At 39.8% G+C, this 14025-nt stretch overlaps 2 protein-coding genes and 1 long non-coding RNA gene across 3 annotated transcripts in view; all 3 read right to left on the minus strand.

The window, feature by feature from the left end:
• The window catches only part of LOC140926174 (protocadherin Fat 4-like), a 56337-nt gene extending 47396 nt beyond the window's left edge, over positions 1 to 8941 (minus strand). The window contains exons 1-11 of the mRNA XM_073375959.1: positions 8820 to 8941; positions 8428 to 8565; positions 7674 to 7914; positions 6615 to 6848; positions 5430 to 5687; positions 4580 to 4627; positions 4236 to 4287; positions 3559 to 3686; positions 2938 to 3071; positions 1401 to 1488; positions 1138 to 1252 (exon numbers count right to left, since the gene is read on the minus strand). Of these exons, the coding sequence (XP_073232060.1) occupies positions 1138 to 1252; positions 1401 to 1488; positions 2938 to 3071; positions 3559 to 3686; positions 4236 to 4287; positions 4580 to 4627; positions 5430 to 5687; positions 6615 to 6848; positions 7674 to 7914; positions 8428 to 8565; positions 8820 to 8941 (1558 nt within the window). The remainder of the gene's footprint in view (positions 1 to 1137; positions 1253 to 1400; positions 1489 to 2937; positions 3072 to 3558; positions 3687 to 4235; positions 4288 to 4579; positions 4628 to 5429; positions 5688 to 6614; positions 6849 to 7673; positions 7915 to 8427; positions 8566 to 8819) is intronic.
• A 111-nt stretch (positions 8942 to 9052) lies between these two features.
• On the minus strand, positions 9053 to 10618 carry LOC140927253 (uncharacterized). Its single transcript, XR_012164549.1, has 3 exons — positions 10524 to 10618; positions 9491 to 9578; positions 9053 to 9182 (listed from the first exon to the last, which is right to left on the minus strand). It is a non-coding gene; the product is annotated as an uncharacterized lncRNA (long non-coding RNA).
• Positions 10619 to 10852: 234 nt separating this feature from the next.
• On the minus strand, positions 10853 to 13665 carry LOC140926175 (protocadherin-3-like). The gene is made up of 5 exons (XM_073375960.1): positions 13657 to 13665; positions 13416 to 13574; positions 12880 to 13082; positions 11553 to 11682; positions 10853 to 10888 (listed from the first exon to the last, which is right to left on the minus strand). Exons 1-5 carry the CDS (start codon positions 13663 to 13665, stop codon positions 10853 to 10855), a joined length of 537 nt encoding a protein of 178 aa, XP_073232061.1.
• Positions 13666 to 14025: the final 360 nt, after the last annotated feature.

Consider the following 14025-nt stretch of genomic DNA (forward strand, 5'->3'; position numbering starts at 1 on the left):
TTTCAAATTAAGCTGAAATACCACTGCTCTAAGCCAATCAAATTGCAGAAATTTCTCGTATAGTAGTATAAGGATAGTAATGATTCCGTTGTACCAGTACGGTGATAAAGACAACCGCGTGTTCACATTATCAACGATGTTAATACAATAATAATAATAATAATAATAATAATAATAATAATAATAATAATAATCTGAACAATAATAACAATAACTACAGTACTTGGAATGCATTATGCATTGCCTCAATGTATTTACAGAAATAAAAATCTATCGTGACCTAAAGTTACAATCAATATATTAAAAAAATGAACTACATCAATAAAGACATAATTAATCATGGTGAAAAACGAAAGAAGCCTTTTTCCTAAATATGTAAAGTTCTGACAAAGAAGCTATAAAAATGCGTCCTGAAAGAGGTAGGTCTTGACCTTTCTTTTAAACTCGTTGTTCTAATACTTGCTGGCAGATTATTCCAAAATTTCGGTGCAGCTAGAGAAAATACTCGGTCCCCGTAGGTAGAAGTGAAGGATTTGGGGACACTAAGAAAGCCTTGTGTTGTAGGACTCAAGGAACGCGTGGGGATGTAAGCTTCTAGCAAGTCACTAAAATATTCCGGAGTGTATGCAGCTATTGATGATTTTAATATAATAGTATCCTGTGTCGTTTCAATAGGTAGCCTGTTCACAGACCCTCCATTTTTCCCCTCTTTTCTCTTTCTCTTGAGCGCGCGCGTGAAAAAAAATAAAAACCGAGGGGGATTTATCGACCGCTAGCGCTCGCCGATTATCGAAAAGAAAAAAAAAACAACGTCTGTGTACAGGCAATTCAACAGGGAGCCAGTGCAGTTTTTGCAGTGACGGGGTTATGTGGTCTCGGGGTTTACATCTCATAACTAATCTTGCCGCAGAATTCTGTCGGTGGTGTAATTTGCTAATCCCTAATGTTGCATTGCCTTTACCTAATCTGCCTGGGACAAAGGACAAAATTTGCAGGGACTCTGTGGTAAATGCACATAGTGGTTCAAAACGATGAAGGGTAATGAGCGCTCACAATAAGAAAGGTCTTAAGCTGAGTTGGTAAAAATCCCTACAATTTAAACACATAACAAGAAAAATGATGGTTTTACATACTCACTCGACTGGTTGACAAATTCATACTTAATACGACCATAAACTGAATCTTTGTCATCGCTATCACTGTCTGTGGCAGTCACCTGATCAACAATTTTGCCACTGCCAACATAGGACCCCTAGAATCAATTATAGAGAAACAATCTCACTGCTACTGAGAAGCCAAGGAACTTTTAAACTTCAATATTACTTGAAGAAATGGAAACTATGAGAGTCCTTAGATACGCCAGAGATATGAGACATTACCACATATAGTGTACTACTTACCTCATTTGCGGTGAACATGTATTTGACCTTGGTGAATGAAGGCGTGTTATCGTTAACATTTTCAAGTTTCACTATAACCGTTGTATTTCTGAAAAGAAGAAACCCGCACAGCAAATATAACATTGTCCCCTGGGATTTTATGTGCATGCATAGAAACTACGCTATAGGCATAGCCTGAGTATCAGGCCTTCCTAGGGGAGGTGGGGGGAGGGAGAGGAGATTTTAGATGGCATCTTTCCCCTTTTCCCCCAGAAACGCCTGATACTCAGGCTACTATAGGCATGACGCTTTTTTTCCTACCACAGGTTAACAGTAGAGCGAATGTCGCCATAAAATTTAGTGACATCAAGTTTAATAATAACGGACTTGACAAACGAAGAAAGTAACACAAACACATACATTTCCTATAATATAGTAATAATTAGAGATCAGGACATAGAAAACTTTCTAAAACTGAGAAACACTTGTGGCTAGATAGTACCAATATCAGAAGATAGAAGACCGCCAAATGGACTTTTTCCGACCAACAGTTTTTTTATTTTTTTTAGCCAAAGCAGCCGTTATAATTTTCTCTTCTTCTCCTTTTCTCCTTTCTTTCTCCTCGCTCTTTCTTTTTCTCCTTTCTTTTTTCCTTCGTTAGTGTGATTTTGGAGCTTATCGAGCCCAAAAAACCTGTTTTTTGACGCCTTTTCACTGAAATGACTGGAAATTCGATAGGTTAGTTAAAAAAAAAAACGGCTAGACGTTTCCAAAGAATTTTGCCAATCTTTGAAAGTGTGCCATTTTAGGTAGATTTAGGTGGCAAACGTTGCTCATTTTGCAAATTAAATCTTCTAGCCGGAATTTTGAAAACGTTACCGCCAAATGGACCTTTTTGCGTCCAACAGTTTTTCTCCAAAGTAGCCGTTATAAAAACTAATAGTGCAATCTTTGCTTTTTTCTCTTCTCCTCCTTTCTTCCTCCTCGCTGTTTCTTTTTCCGTCGTTAGTGTGATTTTGGAGCTTATAGAGCCCAAAAAACTTGCCTTTTGACGCCTTTTCACTCGACTGACTACCAATTTCGAAAAGTTTGTTTTCAAAAACTCGGCTAGATTTTCCTGCCTCTCGGACGCCTTTTCACGCACTAGATCTTTCCGAGCAAGAACAACAAAAAGCTTAAAAGTGGTAGAGATCCGGCCATGGATAAAAGACTGAGCCTAACAACGGCTAGATCAGATCAGCGTTTGACGTTTTGTCCAGTCTCAATCTAATAAGAATTCGTTTACTATTGGGTTGTAAAAACACGGCACGCAAAATAAATATGCATTTATGAGACTCAACACGAGAAATATAATATCAGTTTACGAACTTATCCAGTACTGGAGACCGTTTACGGTGATCGTTCCATCGCTTAGGTGTGAACAGAAACTGTAATTAAATGCATGCGTTCAGACACTTGAACGAGCTCGTGAGGCCAGCAGGTGCAACACAAAGAAAATTTGATAAAGTTTGACATAAAAAATTGAACGATGATTGAGATAATCAGGTAGGATATTTACCCAGTAAGTGGTGGGTGTCCTTTATCTGTGGCTGTGAGCGTCAGTGTGTATTCATTGGGGCTTTCATCGTAATCGAACTTTTGATAACTAGTTATAACACCACTCGAACTGTCAACAGCAAACTGTGCAGGGGTCTGGAAACCAGCAAAAAAATCAAACATTGTTATGTCAGGTCAAGGTAGTCAATGGGTGTAATGTTCAACATGGACAACACTTTGTAAAAATATACTAAACTAGTTAAAAGTGTAGAATAATGCTTTTACAACTTAACATTAGGAACAAGAATACTAATAAACAAGTTAGCTTGGACGGGAATACATTCAGGCCCGGGTTCCTCGAAAGATGGTTAACTTTAACCTAGGATTAAGCCGAAATTTTAACAAAATTTTCTGGTCTAAAAAATTCGATTGAAAAGGTATTGCTGATCCTGGTTATATTAGCCCAAAATAACAGTCCCAAACAATCTGTAAAAAAATCAAACGTGGATTGAAATCTTTAAGTAATAGGTTAACGTTAATCTGCGTTCTAGGAACTGGGTACAGAATCTTTTTTCACTGGATCTGATTTGCATCGTAACTTAAGTAAAGTGCTCGTTATATTAATTAACTGGGAGACAGTTACCTGATCGTTTCCAGAAGTAATGGCAAAGCTAAGCTCTTTATTATTGGAGCAGTCCCTGTCGTTGCTTATAGGAACTAGAACAGTGGTGCCAATGGAAGCATCTTCAGGAATATTTACAGAATATACAGCTAATTGAAGCAACAAAATATGCATTACCAAGAAGACCAATCTCTATATGATCATTTAGGAAATTAAAAAGTTACCCTCTCTCAGCAGAACTGGTGTTAAAGTCAACTTAGAATACTGCTCACCCAACGCTAAGAAACCCACTGCAATTAAATACGACTAAATCTTCCATTAAATACTGTTCAAACATAGCGAAGATTCGGTTTTCAGTTTAGTACTTTAATAGTTCTCCTTTAAATACTCACTGCTACCAAAATTTGTAACAGTATTCTTCAAGGTAGAGCGTTTGGTATATTTCTTCATGTTCTTCCTTACATGGATATATGTATTAAACTTTGCACCACATCGTCCCTCTTCAACCAAGTGTATAAATGGGTACAAGCGACGCATTGCTGACTAAACTCTTGTCCAAATAGGGGATTGGGGGTAGTTAAATAATTCTCACTGGTTACTTTGAGTAACTTGTTAGTTTTCGCTTTTGTGTAAGCAAACTACCCAATAACGTTTCCTCTTTGCCATATTTCAAAGAACTGATTTATGATTTGGCCTACCAGATTGAAATTCAGGAGGACTATCATTCACGTCAAACACGGTGATGCTGACCTGTCAGAAAAAAAGGAATATTAAAGCTTTGTCCTTGAGTTCGTTCAAATCATTTGTAAACGCGTATGCAACCTTCTATGTTCACGGCTTCAGTTCTACACAGGAACGATTATTCATCCGTTAACGTACTTATTGACTCTGGGATCTTTTTACAACGATTTAGGTTTTTGCTGTAATTCATTTCTTTGTCTTTTTATTTCGCCCTCAGTCTTTGTCATTGTATAAGGAACAGAAAACAGAACGTAGAGTGTGAGTTCTGTTGACCAGAAAATAAGGAAGGCAAGACACTTACCCTGGTGGTGGAGTTCAAAAAACTTTGATCTTCATCTTTTGCCATGACCTAAAGAATTGAAAACAAAAAGTCTATTATCTGAAATAGGTTGTAACAATCTGTGGTCATACAAACAGCAAACAACTTCCTGGGGTCCTTATATGACTTCATTCATTTTAAAATAGACGCTGACAAGGACAGAAAAAGGGCCTAAACCAGATTTCGGCTTCTTAAGCATCACTCGAGTCAATTAATTAGTTAATATCAGTTAGCTTGTTAGCTAGCTCAATTGATTAGAGCGCTCTACCGGTATCATTTGGTCAAGGTTTGAATCCCGGCAAGCCTGAATTTTTCAGGCTTTCTTTTTGCAGCTGCATAAGCTGCGTCTTCAACTGCGATGATCTTGTCTGCATGTATTTCTTCATTCCGCGATTCAAATATATGAAATTCATATATTCATCATTTCATCTTCATATTTACTGGGTAAATAACAAAACCAGTTTAATAACCAGGGCCGTTTCTCGAAAGTCCAGGTAACTTTTCGGGCCCGAAAACACACATTAATTATTGGGACTTTCGAGAAACGGGTCCCAGCTCCCATGAAGTACGTTGGCTTGCTAGGCTTAGGTAGCTCAGTTGGTTAGAGCAATGCACCGCGGTATCGCAGAGGTCAGGGTTTGAATCCAAACAAGCATGAATTTTTTCATGCTTTCTTTTCGCAACTGCATATTATAAGTTGCCTCTTCAACTGATCTTCCTTGTATAATTACTTTTTTCTTTCCGCGGCTCAAATATATGAAATTCAGATACTCATCATTTCAAAAGCAATTAAGTTTCCTCTGTGACTGACGTCAAGACACAAACAAATTACCGTCAACAAAAAGGAGTCTTCGTTTCTTGGAGGGTCTCTGTCAATGGGACTCTTTACATACAGAACTCCACTGAAGACATCAATGAAGAACCTCTCAAGCGAATTACCACTGACAATGTAATACCGCATTTTCGTGTTAATGCTAAGATCTTCATCCCTCGCAGAGAGCTGTAGTATAGCAGTACCGGTAGTGATATTTTCAAATATTTGGATTGGATAAACAGACTTGTTGAACAACGGACTGTTGTCATTTGCGTCCTGTTGACAAATTTAGCAAATAACAGTGTTAAACAAGGATGTCTTTTTCAAATTCACACCATGTCATGTTTATTTTTAACTGTTACAGATATTTTAACTCCTCTTCAGTCGAATGAGGGAGACTCCGTTCCTTTTGGGCCAATATTTTACTCATAACTCCCATACAGAAAGGCTGGGCAGCCTTTTTATATCTTACTTCCGGGAGATCAAATTCTCTCTGATGACATACGGCACCCATTCCTTGGTTTGAACAGTTTACTTGACTGACGGTTGCGTTGAAAAAAATAGGTACAACCCAATCTAAAAACGTTGCACGCAACATAAATATTATATGCCCTATGCATCTCTAAAACAAACACAAATACCTTGACGCTCAAGAAGAACGTGATCGCTCGTGGAAGCAATTTAGCTGGTTCAAGAGCAGTGATTATTCGAAATTAGGTCACAAAATGTACTTTACTTGCATAGCCTGGGGTGGGGATCCTCCTGAATCAATTATGCTATCAGTTCTTGTAAATAGTTTTAAGGTATCGGAAGACTGTTGACAATATTTTCTGTGATGGAGAACTGTATCAAATTGCTACTAATCATTATACGTTTCTGGGTAACTGCCCACCTACCCCTCCCCAAAGCCAAGAGTTTGCTCTAAGTGAAAGGTAAGTGTTAATGTTGGCTTAGGGGAGGGGTAGGTGGGCAGTTTCCTAGAAACATATTATGATCCATCTTTCCTTGGAAAAAATAGGTGATGGTTACGTTCAGGAAATGGTACTAAAATTAAATGCCTTCTTCGTAAGGGTTGCATAGAGTAAGTGCCACACATAAGAGATATTTCTCTCCTAAAAGGTCAAAGATCAACATAGTAAAAGGCCACAAATCTTTTCTTCCCTGCTAATGAGTTCAGCCGTTACTAGGAGGACTGTGACTCACCTCGACAAGCACTTCCACTACTGTGGTGTCGTCAAACACTACACCATAACTATGGTTACCACGGAGATCCGATACACGGATCAGCAGGATGTGGGAGTCATGTTTTTCCCGGTCTAAAGATCCAGTAGTAGACAGCGCACCACTTACAGAGTCAATAATGAAACTATTATCAGAGTTTCCAGATAATATTGCATAGAAAAAGGCTGCGTTTATGCCAATGTCTCCATCGGTTGCCTGAGGAAGGAGTTAAACATATAATCAAACAAAAAATTGCAAACATTTGACTAACAAAACTATTTTTCAGTTATAGTAAGCTTAATAAAAATTGAAAAGGTAAGAGAATTTTTCTCTATTGTGACTAATAATAAACATAATTTCTTTGTGAAAAATCAAAAGATGAACTCGCACAGGAGCTTGATTAACACTGTTTCTTAAACAGGAAGTACCAAGGATTATTACTCTACTTCCCAGAAAGGATGAGTAAACACTTGCAGTCACCGAGTTGCCCATGGTGTACCTGAGTACTTGTATAAAGACCATGTGTTTTTGGAAAGACCTGTTTTTGGAAACAGCAGGGGGATAGAGACCAGGGAGTGATCCCATGCACTTTAAAGTCTGGAGTTTTAACTTGTCTTGAGTCTTGAGTCTTCACCTGGAGACTAGAGTATGCAGAAGGAACAAGAGAGTGCAAGACCGAATTATATAGCTTTTGCTTAGCCTTAAGTGTCAAGACCCTCCTGTGTTTTTAATTATTTATTGATTGCATGCGCGCGTTTTCTTGCTATTAATAGGCTGATTTAGCAACAGGACGGGAACTTTAGTTGACTACGGGAAAGCGCGCTGAAAGGACTAAACACGATTTCCGGTGCCCAATTTGCTGCTCTGCCATTGGTCAAGTCAGTTGTTTAATTTGCGCGCGCCGTCGTCATCTGACGTTCTCGTCCTGTTGCTAAGTCAGCCGCAACTACGTGTAATTGCTTCAAGGTTTTATTGCCGCCCATTTTCCGCACTCAGTTCATTGCTCAGTAAAAGACAAGGAAAAACGAATGCTGGTCTTACCGTTAGGTTCAATATAATATGTGCGGGTTGCTGTTCCTTAACTTCTACAAAGTAATGCCGCTGACTGAATGCGGGCCGGTGATCGTTAATGTCAGAGACATTTATCACTGCGCGGACCTCAGCCTGGTGGTAAGGGGATCCTTGGTCTCTTGAAAGAATCCTAATATCGTGTTGATTGGTAGTTTCACGATCCAGTGTAACGGCTGTCTTTATTTCACCAGTTGATGCATCGATGGTAAATCTGTGCAAGAAACAACTGGTTAGAGAAATTTAACTGTAACAGACCCGTATTTTTAATTACAATGATGAGTGAAGAGGGCAATTAGCAAAGTGTCAATGGGCGCGAAAAGCGAGTGTTCTTAAAAGCCAAGCAAGCAGTTCAGATCGAGTGAGGATTTGCAATTTAAGAGTTCAATTTTGTTGTTTAATTTTCTACAAGACCTCTCCAAAGGGTATTTTTGATTTATGCCAAGACATAAAGAGAACCAGTCAACCAGAGTACATTATTCTCTCCAAACACCTCGCCCCAACTGCCATGAATTGAACCTTCGCTTACATGCGAGGATCAGAAGAAACAGCAAAGAACAAGTAGTATGTCCGCCATAGCAAGGCGTGTCAGTACCATAGAAAGAGCAAGAATCCCTACTAAAAATACAATTGCCTTCTATAAAGGTTAACATGGATTTTTTCTATCTCATGTGATGTAACAGCGTAACAGCTACAATTTCCAACGAAATCTATTTGTCTCACTTACTTCATATAGTCTTCTACAGGCTTCAGGCTATAAGCTATTTCTCCGTTAATTCCGTCGTCCTTGTCGACGGCCTGTGGAAGGGATACGAAAGTTGCGACGTCGTATAAATACGATTGAAAATGGTCCTCTGCCAGTAGGCTACTGGAATTACTTTAAAATAAGCTAGTAAATTGAGGGCAAGGCCTCTGAACATGAAAATACGCTGTAGAATTACTCAGTAAATCATTACTAGACACCTGAGACACTTACGATAATCTATCCATAAACCGAGTTGGAGGGATTCCCCGGCATTAATAAAAACCAAAATTGTTCGTTTAAATCTACGAAGACAATAATTCTAATGAGGAGCTGCCTGGGAGAGACGCTACAAAGGCATAGAAACGAACAACTACATGAGCAAATGACTTTTGGCCTTAGCTGCGAAGCGGGCAGGATCAGAGTTTGAGAGTGCTCTATGGCGATGCAGCAGCCGCGAGAAGCCAGGAAGGAAAATCTCTAGTTGACTCTTCGCCATTCTTCTCGCGGCTTGAAAGGCCTAAACGAAGATCATAAAAGTACCCGTGAAATTAAGTTCCGTGTTTGATGAATTACGCCGGCAACGCAGGCTATAAGGAGAAAAGCTTTACCGTGACCACTCCAACAGTGAGACCGGCTTGACCTTCGTTCACCGCAAAGTTGTACCCTAAGGGTTGGGTGAAAGTAGGTGTGTTGTCGTTGACGTCAGTAATATGCACGAGAAGATTGCCTGTTGTTGCCTGTAAAAACAAAAGATATGATTTGGAAGTAATGCTACTAGTTACTTCTATACTCTTGCATTTACTCCCATATCAAAATCCCGTACGGAACGGGTTCGACTCTATGAGAAATGGCGCTGTTGCTAAGCTTTTTTATGCCTATATCTGAAAAAAATCTAATCAAATTGCTTAATGACGATGAGAAACAATAATGTTACCTGGTGATCGGAAGGAAAATACATCTGAAGAGCCTTTCTGGCTGGTATGACTAATGTATATTGCAGTAGCTTTAGTACTGACCCTTAAAACAGAGATGAACTTTAACTGACCTTTCCTTTTCCGTCTGTAGCCGTAATTTGTAGAGAAAACTGGGCAGTAGCCTCTCGGTCTATCTTTCGAGCAGTTGAGAGTCTGCCACTGGAAGAGAATTCAGAGAGAGGGATAGGTTTATCCTACAAAATTCGCCAAAAATAGGTCTAAAAAATATTTCTAAATGAGCAACGCCCTTTGATTCAAGTTATACGGTAAATGATTTGTCATTTTCTTTCCTGGCTTTACCTTTTCCATAAATGTATAGGTAGGTGAAAACCGTAATTTTATCGATTCCAAAGATTGAACTTCATAGTGTATAAATCAATTTTGTGTAAAGGTAGACTGTTATAAGAAGGTGATCATTAAAACCGAAAAAAAAACACAAATTTATACTTATACAACCTGTATTGCCATTATGAGGCTGTAAGTGACACTACATGTCGGTCGAGTCAAATGGAATTATGGGACAGTTTTGCATGGGCGCGGTTTTGCGAGTTGTCGCAGGGAACTGGGTCAAATTTTTTCATCTCCTAAAATGGCCCCACTATGCAACTCGACACAGCATCAACCCATAGGGTCCAGAGAAGCTAACTTTGAACATGTACTAACACAAGCTACTTTAAATTTCCAACATTTTGCCTTTTAAAATATATAACCTCATCGCTTCGCAATTCATAAGTCTTTAAAGATTCATTTTGAATAGATTTCCGCCTCCGTTTCCCAATCGACGCCGTATAAAAATCGACGTTCTGAATTAAAGTCTGTAACCACTAGTCATTTTCCTCCAGCAAGGCACGAAGTGCTAAGTATAAATAATCTTTCACTGCAAGCTGATCTTCGCATCTTAAAAGTCGTCAGTCCTTAGCTTTAGGCCTGCGTAACGAAACCAGCTGAAACTGTTACACGAGGAAAAAGTGAACATTGTCAAATTAAAGTTCTTTTAAAACTGATTTTTTTTATGTTCACACGACAAACTAAATTCTTCTAGACCCTGTGAAGTCTCACGTGCCACCTCATATGATATGTTACCTTTCTTGCATAGTGCGGTACCTGTTTGTGTCTATAGTGAATGATCCATTTGTGTTTCCACCTGTAATACTGTAACTCACTGCGGCATTCACACCTTCATCGACATCCACGGCCTTAAGATAGAGACGAAAGAGTGAGAAAAAAATTAAAAACCAAGGTGAGGTTACATCAATTTCCCTGATCCCATAGGCCCTCTTTAGTCTGGCCTGTTCACAGACCCTCTATTTTATTTTCAGAGATCGTCGTGCGCGCATATGAAAATAAAACAGTCAAACGATTATTGACCGCAAGCGCCAGGGGGCGGGGGGGGGGAGGGGGGAAGGCGTAAATTTATTCGCGCTCCGCACTCGCTATTGGGTGTTCGCCATATTGTAAAAGAAAAGCATCTGTGAAAGGGATAGGGAGATATTAGCAAATGTATATGAATTGTATTAACTCAGTGCGCACAACCAGTGCTGTGGTTGAGCCCATATTTCCACTTCCTGTTTTGTACCAAGTTGGCGGCGTGAAAAACTTCTCCATTCTAATCACTGGCGGAATGCGATCTGGTAATCCTGTTTTGCAAGTTTATTTTACTTTGATGGTCGTTTATATGGCTCTTTTAGTCTTAAAAGCACAGGCGTTCTTAGCGCTTCGTAACGCGTTTCCTCTGCCACGTTGGGGAGGATTGCGTGACAAGCCAAGAGAACGTTTGCTTGGAGTGAGCACTAGCCTGTTCCAGGCGTTCAGATAGTAGAGCGCAGGAGAAAAATTCACGAAGAGAATCCGGTGTCAACTTAACTCGCTCCCCACTTACCGCCGCTCTCTACTATCTGAACGCCTGGAACAGGCTAAGTGAGCAGGCGACGAAAAAGCATGTGAACGGGTCCCTGGGAGAGCGTGCCTCTCCGCCTCTCATCCTTCCCTCCTCCCTCCCCATCTTCTCACGCTTTCTAGCTTTCCCTTCTTCCTATAGTATCAGGTTAGCAATAAATTCAGTTTTCAACGAATCACCAACAAGAACTACGCTAGGTGGAGTCTGCGCTGCTTCTATAATGACAAAACTCTTACCTTGACAGTGAAGAAAGCGCTGCTGGTTTCCGCTTCTTCAGACACGCTTGTATCATTTGGTAGGTTTAAGAAGTTGGGGCTGTTATCATTGTCATCACCAACAGTGACTTGAACTGTACATTCCCCGAATCTATAAAGTTAATTTAATAGAGAAAATTATAGCTTCGAAATTTGTTGATGATGGTCAGTTCCCCTCAGGGTCAGTTGCCGTCTGAGTGGCTAACAGGGGCTAACATACAATCACTGCTATCCAGTGAGAGGATCTTTGCTAGTGGTTCTTGTTCCTTGCAGCTCATGGCGAATGCAAAGTTGTCGCTATAAAAATTCATTAACGAAATTCAAAGTTTCGAGGGAGTTTTACAGGTTTACCATCAACGATCCATAGTTATGACTGATCCTAACCCGTGATCCTCTTAAGTATCCCAAAGATCGCGGGTTACGTGTCTCGCGGCAAAAGCCTGTAAGGACTATAAGCACGTGTTTTATAGTCATTAAAAGTCTATCGATTCACCTGGGTGTGTTGAGGTACCCAGAAGTTTGTAAGGAAGGTTTGATTTACGAGACTTTCAACAGCAGACTTTGAAACACAGCGAAGATCGATAGCAAAAATGAGCAATCGATTGTTGTTCCCTTGAGTTTAATATTAACTTTATTAAACCCTCGAAATTAAAATGAGACTGTGAAATTTCAACCTCAAAATATAACTTTGTTGCTCTAAAATGGCCCTAGCTGTCGTTTTTTCGTAACCACCAATCAGAAAAAGAATTCCTGTGTTAAGGGCCTGTTTAGATGTTTAGGCTGGAGCGCCCGCTCTACCGCTGGCTCTTTTTAGTTGCAGTTCTAATCTAAGAGATGATGGAATAAATTCTTGAAGGCAAGGTCTGAGAATGAGTATAGATTTTAGAGGCCAGGTCTTAAAACGGGTGTGAAAAATGACATTTTTTGGTGTGAAATAGGGTCAGGATTTGGAGAACTGGGCGGCACACCCCCACCAAGAATTCGGGTTAAATGCAATAAATCATACTCAGAAAAGTTTTCTAGCGGGACACTCCTCTCGATGCACCACGCTATTTCTGGCTTACTATTCTGTTTTTAATTTGTTATTTACACTCACTCAATTTTTTCTCAGTTAAGCCAATAGTGGGCTCAGTGACTAAAAGAAAGTAAAGGCGTACAAGATAAGCTGATTTTTCAATATATTATGCTAGAAACGAAAAGGATAGCTGTAAAATGGAAAAGAATGGATAAGGATTAATAGCTTTCTCGCAAGTTAGGAAGTCATTATGTAATAGATCTAAATACTGGAAAGCAAAAGCAAGTATAATACCTTCCTTGTCCGCTGGTTGGTTGGTCTGTAGCACGTACTGTTACGATGTACAGGCCCAGTTTCTCGCGGTCAAAGCTTACATTGGTGTAGATAGTGCCATTGAGGGGATTGAGCGTAAAGGAGTTGTAATGTCCATTAGAGTCTGGAACAAGACTGTAACGAACAACCCCACTGGGTCCTAGATCAGGGTCTGTGACAGAAACCTGAAATATTTGTGGAAGGATTCTTGTTAAATATAAAGACTTGATATAGTGACTTCTATTCTCGGCTAGTGCTTGGCCGTTAGGGCTACAGAGTTTCATCTCAGTTGTTATTGTTGCTTTTTGTTACCTAAAGGTGGTTCTGGATTCTTTCCACAAAACATAGTTCGATTAAAAGGTCTTAGCATTATACATATGCTATAGCAACCTGCTAAGTCAAGAAAAGCACGAATGATTAGAAACTTATTCTACATCTTATAACTCTTGATCAAACATATTATGATTTTAGTCAGGTGTTGGTTGGTAAGCATGACGTATTAGCCATTACACTCTTACCTGTAGCACAAAAGTGTTAGTTGGGTTATTCTCGGCCACTGTCGTTTTGTAAACAGCCTGGGAGCACCTCGGGTTGTTGTCATTCACGTCCGTGACATTAACAGTGACGGGAGCCACGGCCTGAAACCGCTCTGACGTCAGAGTCTCCCTGGCAACAACCTTTGAGAGTAAAGCATCAAAGTAAGAGTGACAAGCGAACAAAGAGTTCCTCGTGCGTGGTGCGTGGTGCGTTCTACCATGCCTTCGTCATCAGTCGTGCTAAGCAAAGAAGAAACGTTACTGAAATGCCGTGTAGATAGCAAAAAACTCCCTGACCCCCAGAAAGAAAAACAGGATCTGATCCAGTAAGAAACAACAAAAAGTGAAGCAGAATTAAATTATTGGGTAAATGGAGGCCTTTTTTCTGGTGTAAATCATGAAGCAGCGATGAAAGCGGAATCATAAGCTGAATAACGAAACAATATCTGCTCTGCCCTTCTATAAACGTTCCCCCTCCACGCCCCCATCCATCTTGCGATTTCAATTCTTATTTTTTAATTAACTTTAGTCGCTTCCTTCGGCTTTTTAAAAAACTGACCTGAAAAGAGTGCACGTCCGCAGTTTCGCGGTC

This window comes from Porites lutea, chromosome 2 (genome assembly GCF_958299795.1).
Source record: "Porites lutea chromosome 2, jaPorLute2.1, whole genome shotgun sequence".
Lineage (NCBI taxonomy): Eukaryota > Metazoa > Cnidaria > Anthozoa > Scleractinia > Poritidae > Porites > Porites lutea.